Source organism: Cupressus sempervirens, chromosome 7 (assembly GCF_028749045.1).
Source record: "Cupressus sempervirens isolate cs-2001-9-10 chromosome 7, ASM2874904v1, whole genome shotgun sequence".
In the NCBI taxonomy this organism is placed as follows: Eukaryota; Viridiplantae; Streptophyta; class Pinopsida; order Cupressales; family Cupressaceae; genus Cupressus; species Cupressus sempervirens.
Window position 1 is genome coordinate 566,754,511 of NC_143124.1, and position 21,186 is coordinate 566,775,696.

At 34.2% G+C, this 21,186-nt stretch overlaps 1 protein-coding gene across 1 annotated transcript in view; it reads left to right on the top strand.

Moving 5' to 3' along the window:
* Window positions 1-13,444, top strand: part of LOC149548021 (cytochrome oxidase assembly protein) — a 43,790-nt gene extending 30,346 nt beyond the window's left edge. The window contains exon 2 of the mRNA XM_089792039.1: window positions 12,946-13,444. Within this exon, the coding sequence (XP_089648165.1) occupies window positions 12,955-13,155 (201 nt within the window). The 5' untranslated portion in view covers window positions 12,946-12,954 and the 3' untranslated portion in view covers window positions 13,156-13,444. The remainder of the gene's footprint in view (window positions 1-12,945) is intronic.
* The last annotated feature ends 7,742 nt before the right edge of the window (window positions 13,445-21,186 follow it).

A 21,186-nucleotide genomic window follows, 5' to 3' on the forward strand; every position in this document is an offset into this window, starting at 1 on the left:
TCAGTTTTTAATTGGTGAATGAAGAGCTATTGGTACCAAATTGCGGCAGGTCAAAGAGAATCTAAAAAGTAATAATGATTTTATATTATTCAGTTCTTTATTTATTAGTAGTAAATTTGACCTTAATTTTTTGACCTCTTTGATCTAATTATATGCAATCTGACCTTAATTATTTTCTCTCTTCTCAACTCTTCTCTTCTATACACAATCCAATTGTACTCTAGCATATTACCTTACATGTAGTTTTCTATCCGCATAATCATTGCCCATTCAGGTTCAAGTGCTAGTCATAACACATTTGGCACCCTCATCTTCTAGGGTTGTCATGTTTACAAGCTAAACGGAATATTTTTTGTCGGTAATAATAGATGTTTTATTCATACTGTATCAGAGTTACATATCAGTTATACATCTGTATTCAGTGTGCATTTCAAGAGTTCAACTACATCACCCCTGCCATCACTGTGCTATAGTTTTCAATGTACTTGCAGAGACTTACTCGGCAACCATATAGCGAAAAAAAAAGTCCCTGATCACCCATATACTTGTTCTATGCATTAATAGATATGCCACTTCAAAAAAAGCTTCCCGAATTGTCCACACTGCTTCCCTTTTAGCCATTGCTGGCTGCAAGTCATCACTAAAACTAGAGCCTACCTCATTACAAATGTCTCATTTAAAAACCATAACATCATCCTTTACATTAAAAAAAACAGAGTGCGGATAGCTACGGAGTATTGTGGTACCATATTACTAAGGAACATTCACACTAAAAGAAAAAACATCCAAACATTCATTGACAAAAGTAAACACAAAAAGACTCACTGCATCCAACCCTACCCCATCAACCACCTGAAAATGCAGCTCTGCTAGACCTTGCTTGCATTGCTTCTGTAGTCTGATGCTATTTGGGTACCTGCTGAGGGAAACTCCATCACTATGAGCTTGTCATTCTCCTCAAACTCCTGTTGAAGTAGTGCCAATTTGAGCTCTTCCCAAGCTGTGAGTACCTTGAGTTTGTACTTATTGTTGTTAATCCTTCCCAGTCAATGCACAACGGAACAATTACAAACTCCTTTGCCTCCTCAGGATCCCTGATGCCTTCTGATACATCAAATCCTACTCCTGGGATTGCCCATTCAAAGATTGATTCCATTTCATACATCAGGTCCTTGTCCAAGAGAGAATTCACCACCCACTTGATGGTTTCAACATCCTCAATTAGCTCCGCCCCTCATGCTAAAACCAGGGATATGATATCGACATTCAGTAAAAATCTATGCTTTGCTTCCATGAAGTGTTTCCCTAACAGCTCCAACACAACTTTAATCACATCCGGGCAGTTTGCATTTCAAAAATCTTCTGAGATGCTGCTCCTTTACTGGCCCATAAAAACCTTGTTGCTGCTGGTTTTGACTGTTGTGAATGTGACTTCCATCATTGCACCTTTCAAACAACTCTGCATTCTGCTATATCTTTAAAGCCAAGAGCCGAATTGGGTCTTCAAAAACGCAACTACCTCCACCAAAAACCTTTTCACCATGCCCTAAATGCTCTGTCAACAGTGCACATGTAATGATTTCGAAATGATGTTTGCCCCACCAATTCCTATTCATTAAAATCTTGTCCATCGTCACACACAAACCAATGCTCATTTGCGTTGGAAAGATTTTGCTAATCTTTCCATTGTACTTCTTGGGTGTTTTTCACCATTCCCAACATTTCACTCTATTCAAATTCACACTCCTGCCCATGCACTCGTGCAATCTTGTACCAACCAGAAGAGGCATTAAACTTTGAAGGGATCCTTGGGATTGAATTGACTGTCAACCATTTTTGCAAATGTGACATCCCGTCACTACCATTATTTTATAAGGCGATCTTGAATATGATAGTATAACATTAACATTATTGTCAATTAACTTCCACAAGGCCAAGCTCTACTCCTTTGTTAGTGATACTTTTGAAATCTTGAATTCTGGTTTCCTCACATTCTCTGAAGGTTAATGCCCATTTAGAGAGGTAGTCCACTTCTTTGTTCCCCAGTCTTTGAATATGACTAATTTTGAAATATTCAAAATATGTTATTTCATTCAGTATAGCTGTGCTGAAATTTTGAAAGTGCCATGCAACATATTTCCCTTTCATGATTGCTTGTATTATTATTAAAGAGTCCCCTTCTAAATGATTTTTTTGCATCCCCAAAGACCTTCCCAAACATACGACCATTAATGCTGCTTTATCCTGAGCAATATTATTTGTCTCATCCTCTAGTTTCTTGGCTTTTATCACTAAGGTGTCTCCTCGTGGATCTTGAACAATGACACCTGCGCCAGATGGCCATGGATTTCCTTTTGCTACCCCGTCAAAATTGATCTTGAACCATCCTTCTGAAGGTTCTTCTCAAAATACATCGTTATATGAAACATCAAGTGGATTAACCCAGTTAGGCCCCTTAGCAGGCCTAGCAAAATAAAAAAATTAAATGAACAAAAATGCTTTTTTAATTTTCAAGTGTTCTTAAAGTCTGTTCCCAATTTCATTTGGTCATGCCAATTGAAGCACACAGCCTTGTAAAAGTTTTTTTTATGTCAGTTTATTAATTATTACAGGACAAGAGATCACATTTGGATAGGACAAATAATTAAATTATCAAGCTATTTCAGAACTTTCTGAAAGTCACCATGTTTATATAAATGCCTTTTTGGGAAGTCATAGCTATAATTTCCAAAAAAGAGTTCCTCTCCCCATGTTTAGGAGCTCCGATATTGTTCAGCAAGTTGACTAAGGTTGAGTTTGGGTCTACAACTACCAAAAAATCTCCTAGTTTTTTACTTCAAGCCCATATTATGCACATTCAACGTGACAGATGATGGATCCACATTTCATTAATTCAATTTTACACAAGAATTAAAAAACTTTCTGTAGGCTGCCTTTTTGCATATATACCCCATAGATGTCCCTCACAGTTTCCAGAATTACTTTTGTTCTATTCTGTGACTAAAGCTTATTCTTTTTGATTTTGTGGTATGATTTATACATCTTTTAATCTCATACCATGCCTGGTTCCCAACATTATATGCTTATTGGTTCAAAGTTCAAACAGAGATTCCTTATTAAATTGCTTTATTGTGAGCCCTAAAGCGACTTCCTAAGTGCTTCATCCTCATGATCAACATAATAGAGAACATAATAGGTGCATGATGCATTTGAGAAACCTTGACTTTCAGGATATCTGACTCTATATATGAGTTTGGATAAAGCAAGTTTGGAGAAATTAGATATCTATGCCAGCATGATTGTATTTTTTTCATATTTTTTGATCGGCAAGTTGAGGCCACATATAGTTGGCCTAATCCCCAAGTCAAGACCCACGAGAACTGTAATGCCCTGCCAAGGGATCCAAAGAATTTTACTAAGTTTGCCAAACAATTTTTTGTTTTTTTTTTAAAACATGAAAAATAAAACCATTCATAACATTTGCGGAAGCAATAGCAACAATTCAAATGAAAATAAACATAACATATATACATAACAGGCTACATTCTTTAAAGATCCCTTAACGTTGTATCACATCTAAATTAACTATTCCTCTAACATCCCATCCTTATGAAATAACAATGATACATCCAATGTACTTGAGCAATATACAAGTGTCCTTTTGTAATTATATTTTAGTTTAGCTCAATCATCCACTGTACATATCACAGGGTATGAAAAGCTTAAAAGAATAAACATCCAAGTAAATAAAGTACATCATCATCATCTAATATTAATCCATGATGCAATAACATAAATGAAACCACATATTAGATATGATACATCATCACAAAAGATATAAACATCCATCACAAAAGATAACCATATATCACAAACATAAATAAACTAAGTGCATGGTTCCTCCCAACCGTAAATAGCATCATTAGACCATCGTGGATCCTAGCCATCCCTCCGTGCGTAACATTCCAAAGCACTGAAGAGATCATCGGTATTAACATAGTAGGAATGTCACTCCTAGAACATCCTACTAATATGCAAAGTAAAGCATAATAAATCATCAACTAACATATGCAAAGTAAAACAAATTATCAATATAAGAAACATACCAGTAAATACATCCATCATAAGGTATATTATCTATCATAATGCTCCAAGAACATAATGAAAAATAAATACCAACCAAGGATACTCCAGCCACGGTGTCTCGGATGGATCTCAAATGATAAGAGTGAAAATACACTACCACCCGACCGCGTGGAACCTAAGTGGTCCACTCCCACCGTGCTGAGGAGATAATCTCAAGTCTCAAACAGGATATCAATACACATAGCATAAAAAGTTCAAGAATCTTAAAAGTATGCTAACTCAAAGGTTCCATCACACAAAACTGACATCTAATTCCCAAAGGCACAACAATGACATGTAGGAAACCTACTCTGTAAGCGGGAAAGTGTCATCGCAATTATCACGTACAAGTTACCCTGGCAGTTAGCTAAACTCTACGGGTCCATACTGATCTCATGCGGCCACTAGTATCCTCTTATACTGACGAGGCATACTACGGAATGCACGGTCGCAACCATGCGTTCTCACTACTCTTATCCTAGCCTGTACAAGCACTCAAGGCATGGGCGAGAACATCAACAATTATCTTTTAGGTTCATTTAATCCCCATTTAGTGTGTAAATGTTATCACTTATTAACCAAACTTACAATGAGTTACCCTGACAGCCACTTAGGGCCTCGGCCCCCATTGCAAGCCACTTTTCGACACTACAAGTAGATTACCTACCCTAAGCTCATGGAATCATAAATCTCAAAATCATAAAAGATAATCCATAATAAAATCATTAAATATGCATAAAAGCATCAAATATCCATAATAAGAATTATCAAATCTCCAAGATAAGAATCATCAAATCTCCATGAGCATCTGAAAAAGCATCCATAGAAAATCATGACCACAACAGTTCTCTATTGGCAACTGAAGGCATCACTGATAATCATAAGTATCAATTGGTTCTCAATAACCAAAATATATCTCAAGATAAATGGTTCTCAACAAGCAACCAAGAATATCTCAAAATCATACTGATCGAAGACTCCAAAATGGTTGAGTCAAACATGTCACAACATGACATCATCAAGAAATAAATCCACATTTCAGTCCCATCATGGCAACTAGAAAGTAATCCAAGGGTAACTGATCGATGACTCAAAAATGATTAGCTCAAGTGTCTCATACACATACATCTCAGCTTCACACATGAAGATTGATGAACAATAACATACAGTAAATACAAACATTTCATAAAGCATACGATCACATAACCATGGTTGGGCTTATAAAGATCAAGAGCAAATAAGATCAACATGCCATCACATCTCATAACCCCCGAGCCTCTGGTAACAACCTAGGACTGGTCAACACTAGTCAACCCAAAACCCAAAACAAGAAGCATATAGAATACACGATGCAAACACATGTTTTGGTTTACTAAATTCACATAGTTGAATAATGTGTAGGGGTTTCCAGTTTTCTGTTTGCAAGTATACTTCAAGTGTTTAAAGTTATCATCATTTGACTTACAAGTCAACCCATTTGTTCCCCGCTAGTATTATCCTTCCATTATTAAAAAATTACATTATAAGAATAATTTAAGGATAAATATTTACTCATTAAATCATTTGCTTTACTTGCTAAGATCCATAGTACTAATTGATCAACTCTTCCTTAATGTTACTTCTACATTTCAACATAATCAAAGGATTATTATTCATTCATAAAAGAACCAATTATCAATATTCGATTAAGAAGATTATAACTTAATTAAAATGATCAATTAAATCAAACAATTAACATAGGTACACCATCCATGACCTATTAACATCTAATAGTTTCCAATTCAATAATACTACGTCTCACCATTAAAACATCTAAGGTCGTTATTATTCAAGTCATGAGAATAAGGCCTATCAACTTTGATATCAATATTTTACAACCTCGTTAAAAGAATCATATCAATTAAATCTTTATTACATAACATAATTATTGATTAAATCCAATTAACTTTAGTTAATTGATTTAATTAATAATTTCACAACCAAACCATCAACCCAATGAATATTTAGTTGACTAATAACTAAAAGTCAACCATACACAAATGTTCATATTCATAGTTCAATAATAATAACTTGCTAATATTTAATGACAAACTATATTGGAAATCTTATTAATAAATCTATAATGACCACATTCGTCATGTTCCCATTTTTATTTTAATAATAACAAGTTATAATAAATCTCCAATACCAAGTATTATTATCTCAAATAAGTTTCCCCTATGTACGATAATTCAATTAATTAATACTCCTCCAAATTATTAACCAATTCAATTTGATTAAAATCTTTTACAGTACTTCAATCATTAACTAATCTCTTCTAGATTAACTCTGATCGTATTAATTGATAACTATTTAAACTATTTACACTATTATTTATTAATAGTTTGTTAGTCCCAACAAACATTAATAAATAATAAACTCATCAAAACTATTATTAATCGATCTAGAGAACTTTACATAAGCTTCATTAGTTAACTCTTAATACCATTAAGGTATATCAATAATTTAGTTAATAATATATAACGTATTAATAATACCATAGTAATTCAAATTATAACAATGTTATAATAGTGACTTCATGTCAATTAAATCTTAATCCATTATCATTAAAGTCTCTTCATTTAAAAACGTAATATAAAATTACCATCTCTAAATTATTTAATATATATTAAATAGTATTTAATATACATTACAAAAAGTCCACTATATAAACTATATTAAAAATCTCTTTTATTTTAATTTTCTCTCATTTAAAAATCTATTTATTTAGATTGACTAATAATTAATTACACTTCTACTATTAACTAATTTTAATTAAATTTGATTTAATTAGATTAGATAATAAACCATATAAAACTAATGCATATTAATAAGATTCTAATAAGGGAAGATTTCAATACTATCTTTAATTCATTCCATGCTTTGATATATTATTTTTGTGAAGTTTAAGCATAAAGAACTCTTGGTTATGAGAAATGGAGAAATATCTGTCCTTGAATAAAACAGTCTCAGTACGACGGTCATATCTCCCTAATGAACCGTTGGATCGAGCTGAAATTGAAATATGTTGGAGAGAGCCAAGTTGCGCCAATTCTGACCGGAGCGATCGAATAAATTCGACATGATAAAAAGTTATGAATAACTGAGTTCGGGTCTATCCAAGGGGCAGCGATAGGACAATTAAGAATTTTTTCTTAAAATGTAATTGTTCTCTAAATTTACCCATTCATCCATCTAATAGGTTTGTCCATATGCATTTGAAAATATAATTTGATAGAAAGATTACATCTAATCATACGAATTTTCAACTTAGAATTTCTATTTTAATTTCAAATTTTGTCTATCTAATTTCACAATATAAATTCGAACCCAAACCCGATTAAGATCTAATTATTTCTCCTTAATTGGATTTAGGATTTTTCTATTGTTTTCTTCTCATCCAAATAAAATATCTAGATTCCAATTTCAAATACAAAGAGTATTCAGACACATAAAACAGAGATGATGAAGACAGGAAGAGAAAGAGTGCAAAGGGAATATGAGAATATCACGAGTGCACTTGGACACCGATACTAATTTGCCATGCCTCAGAAGTCCATAGAAAATTCCTTCCTTCTCCATCATCCACAATTCTTCCAAGAATCCAAGCCGATCGAATCCTCCAAGTGATTAGAAGAGCTAGAAGGAGCATAGAAGCAAGTAGAAAATATGAATCATGCATATGAATTTTCTTCCATGCATATAACTTTGAAGTTTTTATTTATTTTTAGCCTGTAGCTCGAGGCTTCCATTAAGCTTGTAGCTTCCATTAAGCTTTTATGAATGCTTGAATATCAAAAGCTCTCAAGAAACTTTTGGAATGCTTCTTGAAACTGCTGAAAGGTGTCACCAACTAAGCATGGTTCTTTTCCAATTCTTTTTTGATAAGTCATAGAATTGTAGACACCTTGTGATTAATTGATGCACCAACCCCCGTGTTGATGACACATGTTAATTCCCATGCAAGCTTATAACTCCAATTTACTTTTTAAATAATTTCTATTTAAATTTTATAACTTAAATTTTATTTTTTATAACTTTTATTATTATTATTTTATTTATTACTTTATTATTATTTTATAATTATTATTAATTTTAATTTCTAGTTTTCTTTTATTTAATTCCTTTTCCCCAATAATTCACATTTAATTAATTACAATCAAAATATCAAAGATCATGATATTTTATTAATTTTTTCAAATAAACAATTTATTAATTAAATCTATTTATTAAGACTTAATTAATGGAAAATTCACCATAGACCTCCAAGATAAAATATGAAAACCCATCGTAGAACAAATCATATAAAATAAATCTAAAGGGTTAAAAATCACGAAATATGTCATCCGACACATTCGGTGGGTATTCAACTCAGATACTTGTCCTAATTTTCCAATTAGGACAAATGGCTCAAAGGGTTGGGATTTGGACTTGAGAATTTATCTCCCCTCTCTTATCATTGAGATAATATGATAGGGTACGCTCATCTTGGCAATTCAGGGAAGTCGATACCCGGTACCTGCAACCTGCATAAAAACCATGCATGTACAAACACAATATATACTAAACTAAACAGACAATGGTAGGAAGTGGTGCATCGTGTAGATCTCGACTAGCAGGTGACTACGACTCCCTTTCTTAACCACATCAGACACGCCATACAAAAGCAAACACGCACACCGTACACATGCAAGTATGAGGTAAGTATCCATAAGAAAACACATGATAACAATTCATCTTACTAATCATCATTAATAATTGAAAGCAATGTAATAATCATCATCAATAATTGTGAACACTAAAAATAATCATCATACATACATGAAATGTAGAGTCTAAGTAATCTCATCACATAATAAACTGAATCCATAGCACAATATCTGATAATCTCAAAAGAATGCTGCTAACCAACAACATAAAACTAGTTCTAAAAGAGTTCAGCAACGATAACAAAATGTGAACCAAGGGCAGGCACTACAAGAACAGAAGCCCAGCAGTGGCATAGAGCCTATGAGAGCACCAGCCAAGCGAGGGTCTAGCACAACAACTGGTCTGAATGCTGTAATAGTTCACAATCAGCCTAGCAGGGATTTGAACCTGTGGCACATTTAATAATGCATTAAGTTGTTTCTTATCCTCATGTTATTTTCATTTTGTTGTAAACTTAAGCTAACACCTTTATAAGGCGTACAACTGGAATACTTCGAGAATGTCAAGAATGACAATATGATAACTCGGATACAAGGAAAGGAGTTAGGTGACAAGGTAGAGAAATGGTCATTGGGATTTTATTTGATAAAAAGATGCTTAATAAGTTTTTTATGGCTTTCCATACCCATGTTTAGAAGCTCTAATATTGCTGAGCAAGTTAACCAAGGCTAAGTTTGAACAAATAATCTCCTAGGATTTTTGATCAAGAGATCATGTTATAAGTAACAAGAATCCGAATCAGATTGGAATCGGCAAGGCCAAATCGAATCGTGAATCGGCCATGAATCGGAATCGAATCGGCAAATTAAAAAAACCCTTGAAATTTAGTGAGTAGCTTATATCATAAACCCTTTATCGCTGATTCGAATCATCGATTCACAAAAAATCATTTGGGTTGAATCGAATCGTTAAATCGTGTGAATCATGTGAATCACCGTGATTCTTGGAACTATGAATTACATATCCAACAATGTGATAGAGGATGAAACTACAGTTCATTTATTTATTTTTCCATGAGAAATTGAATGCTTTGTATATGCTGACCCCTTTTGCATTCATGTCCATCATAGTTGTGGCGTTTCACCCTTGTTTTCTTTGTTTTCTTTCGTTGATAATTTCTAGGGCCTCCTTTATGTCTCATTTCCTTGAAAATTGAAAATGTTTCTATTAATCTAAAATTAATTTTACCACATTCTCTGTCTCAAGCTTTATCTTTCTTAGTTTGTGGTATAATTTGTATATCTTAGAACTTTATAACTTGCTTGGTTTCCAACATTGTAATTTGATTGGTTCTATTAATGAGTCCATCTTGAGTTACATTAGTTTGGATCTTTAAGAAATTTCTCGAGTACTTCATTCCTCTTTATTATCAAAAGCTAAGGTACTGATTCTCTCTGGATATGCTTGGATGCTGTTGCTGATGTGCGGTGCTCCAGGTGTGCCCTGTGGAGGTGCTCAGGAAGTGCTGCCCTGATATGTGGATGTTCTTGGAAGTGCTCATAAGCGCTTCCAGGAGCATCCACAGGCCCAGGCAGCACTTCCTGAGGCCTCCACAGAGCCTCTGGGGGCATCCAGAAGCATTGACGGGCCCAGCCAATTTTCAACGCCCAAAATCACATAAAAACTGATTTTTGCATGTGCTAAATTGATATATTTTGCTCTTTTTTGCTCCTAAACCCTAAAACAGCCCTAAAAGAGGCCATTTATTTTTCAGTCCTCTCATTTTGTTTGCAGCTGGGCTCTCTTCTCATTTTGTCTCCATTTTGGCATTTTGAAAGCAAGGACATTATTTTTGAAGAGGATCATTCGTACTATCAATGGTGAAGTACTAATTTCAATTTGTATATTTTAATTTTTTGTTTGTGAAGTTTGAAGTTCAACTAGTAATGGTGAAGTATCATGCTATGGAATGATTTATTTTTGTATATTTCTTGCATTTCTTTGCATATATATATATATATATATATATATATGTATGTATGTATGTATGTATGTATGTATGTATATTTATATATATATGTATATGTATATATGTGTATATAAATATACAGACACACACACACACACTCAGACACATCCAAAATCCAAAATAAATAATGATACAGGCACATCTAAAAAAAAAGAAAAAAATCTCATACATCTGCACATCCGATTCTCGCATCTGCATCCGCAACTTTGATCAAAATAATAGAAAACATAATAGGCACATGATGTAAAATAAAAACCTCAACTCTCAAGTAATCTGATTCTATTCACCAGTTCTACATAAGTGATTTTGGAGAAGCTACATATCTCTCAGTTATACCTCTCCTGAACTATCCTGATGGGAAGCAGTTATTACCATCTGGCATCAGGAGCCTCACCCATAAGTTCGGTGTTACACATGTTCCTTGTCCCTCTATATGTGATACAAGTTGAATGCAGGTTAACCTATATGTGATAAATGCATGCAGACATGAAGCTTTCTCTTAATGGCTTTCTGCTTCTTCAGTTACCTATAGGTTTTAAATTAAGATAACAAAATTAATTTTTCAGGGTGTAGTGAATTTCTGTGCCAACCTAGGTTTGTGGTTTGCATTTTCATTCCTACCTTGATTTCTTCTATGCATGTAAAAGACCTTATATCAAAACCATGCACTTAAAAGTAATCCATGTCTGAGCCATGCAAATATTGAGCATATACTAATGTGTTTAAACATTGCTCCATAAAATTGCAACTGTCAAAGTTGTCTAAGGCATGATAGCTCCAACTATGGGCTAGAAGATATTTTCTTGTGCAAGGTATTTACACTTGAACCTATTTAATATGTACAGATGATGACAAGCATGGTTATTGTTTATGGTGGCAAGTAGAAGTTAAATTCATTCACATGATCAAGGAATCAACCTATTCTTTGTTGCACTGTTGGTTTTGTGCATTAATGAAGAGTTGCATATTTGTCGTATTGCAGGAGTGAAATATGATATTTAATTCATTTAATCATTCATGTGAGCATGTGCCAATTGCATGGTGGATATAAGATGTAGATGACGGATAGAATCGTAGCTACATCAATTTGCAGCTTTCAATTGCTGTTTCTATCCCATTGAACTTGGAACAGGAAATAAGAAAAATGTTTAATTGTGCTGCTGAACCATGCATTGAAATATCCGTGCCACTTACAGATCATTCTAGTTGCAAAATTTAGGATATGATGTGCTTCTTTTTTTTCCCATCCACTTTGAACGCATCGCAAGCAATTGTAATGGTGCCACTCAATCCTGATTGGTTAGCTCCAAAACCTGACCTGCAGGGGAATCCAAAATGGCTGGCTACCTTTGTGTGACGTGTAGAGGCATGATGGCCAAAATGATTTATTTTTGTATCTTTTTGTTTATTCTATGCGTCTCTTGTATCTGCTGAAACCTCTTCCTTGTCAGTCATCAACCAATTTGTGCCCTTGTCTGTGGAAGCCTAATCCTCGACAGTTCTTGGTTTCAGGCAAGGATACAAGTCTTTCAAGAAGTCATAGAGCCATCGGCAAAAGTTGGCATTTATATTGCAAGAGATTCCCCAACTATAATGAATGAGTTTGGTTCCCCTTTTATTGTATTTGTTTCTGTTATCATAATGTTGTCAATTAGCTTCTAAGGTAGCAATTTTTCTCATGTTCTTTACAGTTGTGTCTTATTTACCTTTGTCTGTTTTAATTAGTTGTGGTTATTTTTAAGGTTCTTTGACCTACATTTGTGAGGAATATTTTTGCATTGTTGTTGTATTTGATATGATACTGATTTGTTTGTATTGTTTCCTCATATTTTCTTTGTTCATTTTGTCTGTATCTTGTTCAATAATGTTTCATGCAAGATAGCAAGGACGTGTCACTCATGATTATTTAGTATGTAATTATCTACCTTTTAGTATATTCTGGATGTTTTCTGGTCTCTTGTATTTTTTTGTTTGTTGCATTTTGTGATTATTCAGGCCCTAAGCATTGAAAATACGTTGTATGTTTCCACTGTTCATTAGTAGGAGCTTTTGGACATTATTGTTTAATACTAACTTCATATATTAAATTTTAACTATCTCAGGGTTTGACCATGCCTGGATATTCAAGCTCGACTCGTAGAATAAAGAACATGGTTGTGGGAGGATGTTTAACAGGCTTTGTTGCAGGTGTGTATATTTACACAATGCGGGCAGTTGGGGGCACTGATGAATTGCAGGCTGCTATTGACACCTTTGAGAAGCAGGAGAGGCAGAAAGATTCCTCAGCTACAGTTGAATCAACACGAACCTGAAATGCATTTTTAAACATTCGATAAGATCTCAATGTTAAAGATTGCTTGTCAAGTGAGATTTTAAAATTATAATAAAAATGAAACTGTGTATAGTTTTAAAATACACAAGTACTTGGAAATTGTTTTTTATTTTTTTTTCGCTATTTTTGGAGAGACACTCTTTACGTATAGTTGTAGAAATAACGTGAGCTTGAATGTATTTCCGAACACCTGATGTGATCCTGATGTTAAATATTGCATGTAATGTTTCATCAATATAAGGGGTATATTTCCCCTGCCAAACTTGTTATAGGTGTGTTATAACTTACTCTTGTATCATAATTCTTTTAAGTACATTCTTCCAATCTTATATTCTTCTATGTACAATATATATTTGGATCTTGTATGCATGTAAATGGTTCTCTCTCAAGGGCCTAATGCCACAAGATGATTATTGATTGATTAAATAAAGTGGAGTTAAGGCAAGATAGCTAGAATTAGGATGGAAAGCACATAATCATGAAAACTTTGACTGCTTCCGAATGTGATTATAAAATTGCTGTAAACTACAAATTTATTTGCCAAATGTAATTTATAATTGCTAGTCTACCTCCCCACCATGTGCTCAGAAGTATTGGCCACCTCATCAAATTGACTATACTTGAACTTGAGTATACCGATACGAAATGCTTCCTGCTACTGTTACATCATACTCCCCTAGAAAATTCTCTTTATATGAACTTTAAAGTAAGGGGTTATAGACAAGGGGTAGCAAGAAAGCACAAATGGTAAGTGGACATTTTAAGATCCAAAAGACTGAAAATATTTGGCGCAAAGAAGAGTGATTGAGTTGACATCGATAAATATAATGGGGGATAAAACATGATACATTGTAGGGACTATGTTCAGCATTTCAGTTTTGAATCCTTGTAGTAAGAAGTAAATATGGGAATGCCAAAAGAAAAGGGTTACGGCATCTTTGAAGGTTTTCTGATCCTTTGAAGGCTGTTTGTTTCAGTAGTTTCATACTGAATTTGATTGATTTAAGGACATTTATATGTATACACAAATTATAGTGGCCAATTCAGAAAATCCAAGGTGTGTTGTAATGGTCCTAGAAACACAAAAATTGAAATTTGTTGGGGTTTGAGGGTGAGGGTTGAACTAGGATCTATAAAACTTCTCACATTTCAAACATGAAACATATTTGATATCTTCACATAAACCCTCATTTGAACATTAACCTTGCATCAATGTAATCATTCACATCAACATACTATCAGATCTAACTTTTAGCTGCATAAATGAAAACTCATAAGCACATAACATATTAAGACACAAATTTGGTAACGCAAAAACCCTCCAAGGTGAAGGTGAAATTGCGGTGGGGATGACACCCACAAAATTTTAACTACTGTAGCAATAAAGTGTGCTTGTTAAGGCTACATTGTTTGATCACTTCTGATGATCTACCTTGTCAGGGGTCTGCCCTGTTAAAGGTTGAAATAAATGCTAGGTTCTACTTTAATCAAAGGGTTTTTATATCACAACCAAGTGAGTACTCTCTTAGAAGATTTTTAAAAGCCCGTTAAAGGTACTCTATTAAGAGATTTGAACTTTGAAACACTTGTTATAATGTTTTGTACTTGATCCTTCAATATGCATTGTAAAGCTAATATCAGATCTCCTCTATACAATATTTTATCACCTTACTGTGATTGATCTTCTTTATCTTTGCACAAAACTATTCATTGCACGACATGGTCTCTTTTGTTTGTGCACCTCCAATACTTTACATACAACTAAACTCTTCATCCATACATACACACATGAACTAGGTCATAGGCCCTCCTTAAATATCCGTTTAGGTGAACCTTCTAGATCCCAATCAACGATCTAGATTCATTTCTTTTGCCGCTTAGTTCTTGTAATTTTTTGATTGGTGGATTGCCTCACATAGGGAGTAATGATCTTCCATTTGACGTGTAATCTACTCCTTGATTACCTCCTCAATTTATAAAACACGCTTTCAACTCAATAAAAATGGTTTACATGAGATTCTGTGCCATTCTAAACAAATGTAAAATTGTGTTACTCAACACTAAGACCATACTAACACTTGGCATAAACTATTTTATCATGTTGTCCCTCGACCTGGACTATGCTTGGCATATACTAAATTACTCAACCTTTGTATCACTTGACTTGAACTACTGTCTTTGATAAACTCGATAATCACTCGAGTACTCGGCGACCTTTGGCTTGCTCGCCAATAACCACTGGTCATTCATAACTTGAAATATATACAAGTATTCAAAACATGACTCGACCTATATAGGATGACTCGGTCACATTGATGACCAAACAACCCTATCTTGTGAATGACTAAGAGTTTGACACTAATAGACAACATGACTTAGGGATCATCGATCTCCCCCTTTGACATTTGTGGTAAAAACACTATCATGATAAAAAATAATTTCAGTACAAAAATGAAACACAAGTATTTCCCCAAAAAATATAATCCATACCTTAACTCAGTAAACATTGTACATGTTCTGACTTTGCCCTCGATATATAAATGCTCAAAACTAGAAAATTTGCAAAACTCCCTTGATCATCCTTATCCATCATTAGTGTCATCTGGATCATTATCATTATCCCCTTGTTTTTGTTACTCATTGCTATTGGAGTGGAGTCAAACCAAACTTACCCAAAAATGGATTGTGAATTTGCAAATTATTACTTCATGTGCTATCCTAGTTAGTCTATATGGATTCAATAGCATGAATCTCTATCTCCAATTTTGTTGCAAGATCCACCATGCTATCAACAAATGACAAATTTGGATCTACTTGGACTAACTTTTTTGCATTCTTCAAAGGCATTTTGCATAACCTCAAGATGAGGTGTCATCATGTCTTGAATAGAAATCAAATTTTCTCTTATTCTACTATACTCGACAGCTAACCCTATAAGCCTTGCCTGTTGAAAATTGACCTTGGATAAGTGGACTGCACTTGAACTAACATCTATAGTTAGTGCACTGACACTATACTGTAAATTTGCTTCTAACTTATCCATCCTTTCTCTGATGTCCTTTATGTATGTTGAGCTATCACACAACTTCCTAAACATTATATGTACATTATTTGAAACCTGTTCCAAATTAGTCACAAGTTTTGATAGCTCAACTTGTCTGACAACAATCTGTACTAGCTGTTACCTTAGATCCTTTACTCGCTTCTCAAATTTCTTTTCTAACTATTGCATCAATTTTTCATCCGCATCAATATCTGGGTCATTTATTCTTTCTACAATATTAATCAATTGCTCAACAATGAGAGCATTCTCATCTAGGTTATCAATAACAAAAGAATCAAGAAATATATCCTTTGTGTCATATAGCACCTATTTTTGTGCTTGCTTTTGCTGATGTTCCCTTCTCATCTCAGCTTGCATTATCTTCTTAGCAAATAGTTCACTTAGAATCTTCATTTGCTCTTCAATTAAGCTAGATTTGTCCCAATCAGGTATGACCATATCCTCTTCAAGTGTAATAGGCTTAGCTTGGAATGAAATTGAGGATTGGACTCATTTCTTCTTAATCTTCTTACCTAGAGTGTTGGAGCTCAACATTGAGACTTCCAAGCTTTGCATTTGGAGCTCCACACTCTATCTTTGAGTCTTAACTTTTGTTTCTTTGACCTTCTTAGGCTCCTCACACAATTTCTTCTCCTTTGTAGTTTTGAGCTCAATTATGGAACTCTATTGTCCTGCCTCCTTTGTTCCCTCAATCTGAGGTCCAGAGGCTTGTGGCCTTTCCTCACCAATAGTAGATTGCTCTACTTGATCATTTTGATTCTTTTCTACCTTTTCTTCCTCAACATTTACATTAGTACTTCCCTCTTATGCATTAGTTTCTTCATTTGCTGACACATTCCACTGCTCGACAATAGTAGCATCATCCTTTGTCTTAGTTTGTACTTGAAGATTTGAATCAACGTGAATTGATGTATCAATGATTTTAATAGTTACCTGTTGAGATATCTCTAGACCTTTGATCTTTGGATATTTTTTGATTTGCATAATGACAGGATTGGAGTCCAATAAGGTGTCTCTTATTGGCTTTAGATTAGGAGCTTGCTCCTTCATTTCTTGCTCGGTCTTCCCAATCTTTTCTAGCTTTGCTTCAACCTCAGTCACATTTGGCAACATATTTTCTATGGGTTCATCCACTATTCTGACTATATCAATTTGTTTCTCACTTTCTTGTGCGATTTGATGTATAGTCTGTACTAACTACTCGACTAAATCATAGATATCTTCTTTATTATCAAGTCTTGTTTCTCTAGTTTCCTTCACTTCTTCATCAACTTTCTCCTCGTTAGTAGGCATTAGACCAAAATGTTCTTCCATGTTATCCTACTTTCCTGTACAACTTCTTCAATTTTGTTCTTCAAAATCATATAGGCTCTTCTTTTTGGTACAAACTTTTTAGCATAATGCTTTAATGCTATTAACATATGTTGCTTGCCTAAATCAAGCATTACTTGGGTTAATGTAGCCTCCTTCATCTGTCCCTTTGTTGTTAATACCCATTTCCATTTAGCATCAATCTTATTATACAATTCTTCACATAGTCCTTGGCCTAATTGAATTGGTGTGGACTTGAAATTGACCATCATGTCAACAAACAACCTGTTCTATCTTTTCCTTATCAACCTTGCTCAAGGTATCCTACTTTATAAAATTGAATCTTGATAATCTCGCTGTATTCCTCAAATTTTCACATATTTAATCAATATCTTGAGGCTTCTTGTAAGTAGCCACTCTAAATTGGTTCAAATCATCAGATTCTATCTTCTCTGACTTATCTTCATCATCATTGGGCTTCACTATTAACCTTCTTTATTTCTTCTTTGGCTTGTTCTCCTCGGCCTCTATAGTATCTGTTATCCTTTTCTCCTCGGTACTTTTTTTTTTTTGTTTTGCCTTTTGAGCTCTTTTTTGACCTACATGTGGTTTTTTCGCTGCAACTTGCTTATCTAGACTTCGTTTTTCACAAACAAGATATTGCCGAAAAGATGGTTTTGAGCCCATTCTGATGGTGTAGTTTATTTGGTCTTTTGATGCCACTTGGTTGCCAATTTATGCAGTCCAAGTTGAAGGTTCTAGTCTGCACTCTAGGAGACATATCTTGAGACATTCTATTTTCCAGATTCTGCTGTTGGCACATCACATTCAATTTTTTACTTTTTTGCATTTTGGTGGATATCTTGGTTGTTTTAGGTCCGGGGATCAATCTTGTTTCTTTAGGTGATTTGTCATGGGTTGTACCATCTCTTATATCAACCTTATGTTTCTTTTAATCTTTGTTGACATCCTTTTGTAGTATTTTTGCAAACACATTGAGATAAAGTGCTACTCTAGGGCATTTCAAGATCTTGCACATCTATGTATTTTGTTGTACTCACACTACATTATAAAGTGCCTTGGGATTTCATGTTGGCCATATCTTCCATCTTCCTTTGTCAAGTGAGTGTTTCTTCAATGACATTAGCCTCATGATGTGTTAATGACACATGCCATTATAGATGTTTGTACTTATTTTGCATTCTTGATGTTCTTGGTTCTTCTTTCTGTGGGAGATATTGTATTCAGTTTCAATGTTCATGTCTTAGCTCTTAGCATTATAGTGGGGTTATGTTGATTCTATTGCTTTCTTGGATTGATGGAGTGAGCTACGTATTTAGTATTTGATCCTATGTAATAGGTGATTGCAATGGCTGGATACCTATGCATTTTGGTGAGATGGATCATTTACTATATAAAGATTCTTTCATTCCTATTTTTGGAGGTCATTAAGATATCTTCCATTTTCGATTTATCAACTCTTCAGGCTTTGTCTTTTCTACCTGGTCATCTTCTATATGGTGGAGGCTTTTTAATCAACAATTTGGCAGTCTTTGTAGCTTCATGCTTCAATGGTGTTCTTCATGATCATCTTTTATTCCTATCTTCTAGGACATTCCCTAATTTGGAGGCTTCTTCAGTCCTTCACTAGTTCTTTTCAACATTATTTCTATCTCTTTTTGGATTAGAGTTTTTCCCATGTGTTTTTCTCTATTTCTCCTCTTTTCAAAGATTTGGTTGTGCTTGGGTACCTTATCGAGCACCCAAATTTACTTTCAGTAGTAGTTTCTAAGTTTTTAGCTACTCCCTAAGTTTACCTTAAGGTGGGGGGGGGGGGTGTTAGAGTAATAATTTTTTTTCTTATTAATTAAATCATATTGATTTAATTATTAACTCACTTATCATCTCTAGTTTACTTAAGATAAACTTTGGGTATATAATAATTAATTCTTTTATTAATTATTATGATGCAACCTAGTTAGTTACCTTTTAGAGTTTTAATCTCCTTTATAAGGATTGATCTCCTTATGCATTTGCAACTCCAACTATTGACTCTGCCTACGAACCAAACCGGTTGCTTACGTTGCATTCCTATTTGCTTCTACTCAATTTGAAACCTCTTGTTCCACATTATTTTTGAACCATAACCTTGGGGAGGCCCTTAATTTTGAGAAACAAAGAATAAGAATAATAATTAATTCTTTTATTAATTATTATGATGCCACCTAGGTTAGTTACATTTTAGGGTTTTGATCTCCTTTATAATGATTGATCTCTTTGTCTTATCTGTGGATCTAGGAATTTCAGCCTCCAGAGCTTTTGCTTTTCTCTTTCTGTGACAAGTGTTTGTATGCAGGTGATTCTCGGGAGCTTTCGAGTTATCTTTCAACAACTCCAACATACTATACCTTTCTTTGGCAGCTCGATAATTGGGGTGCTAGCTTCTCTAGATCTTTGTCTTGTTACCCTTTCTGACGTGGTTGTGGGCTCTGTACCTACCTTCTTCAAAATTTTCTTCACCTTTGGTTGAACCACAACTTGTTTATCCTTAGTTGTCTTGGGCTTGACAACTACCAATTATTCACCTTTATTTTCTTGGTCTTCATTATCATCACCTTCATCTTCATCGTCATTGCTAAGGTCTTCACCTTTTCCCTTTGTTATCTGTAGGGGTGCTTCACCACAAGTACCCTCAAAAGTTTCTATCATCTTCTTTCTTTTCCTTACCATCTTAGGAACCTTAGTTGTATCAAAATTTTCACCTTGGCTGTCCCCTAAGTGCCAAATAGTTTAACATTCTTATCTATCTCTTCAACCAATAATGCAGTTATAGGAGCTGAGACTTCATTAATGTTCACCTCATATCAAAGAGGTCTTAACCATGTGACTCTAGGTATAACAACTTGAACATATGTATAATCAGTGTCAACAAGAAAATACATGTGATCATAATATTGATCAACAACTAACTTAGGGATTCTAAATTTGTAACTCATCTTCTATTTGAAATCCTTAAAATAATCATCCATTATAGTTTCAAATTTTTTGACCCATTTGATTGATATATTCAGTGATTTGCTGAGTTATTGGCCTTTGTTTATCCCACACAACGTCTCCTATGGTAGGGAATTATTTTTGCACATAATATAAAATGAAAATAATATGTAAAGCAAGCTTACATGAACTATTTTGTGCTTTCCCGATTGCTTGTAGGTTCTCGGCCAATCAAGTAAGTTGTGGCTTGGCCAGATCATAGCTGTGATCTTTCTTAACCAGTTCATGTCCAAAACTACACATGACACACTATTCAGTCATCTTGACTAATAAAAATTGTGTGCAATGACCCTAACAACAAACTCAATCTCCAGATTTCTAATAGTGTTGATCAACATGCCTCTACTATTCCATTTTGCCTTGGTGTTGTTCTCAATTACATCTCTCCCTTGACAATGAACAATCTTTAGCCTATCCAGAACAGGGTATCCAGTGACATGATGAATGATTGACTTTGTGATTTTTACTGGTTCATTCTCCAACCATAGTTTCATATCATGTATGTGGCTTAATACAATCTGTTAAATTGTAGCTTCTGTCGGATTGAACTGACTTAGAGTTAATCCTTTCTATGGTTATTGT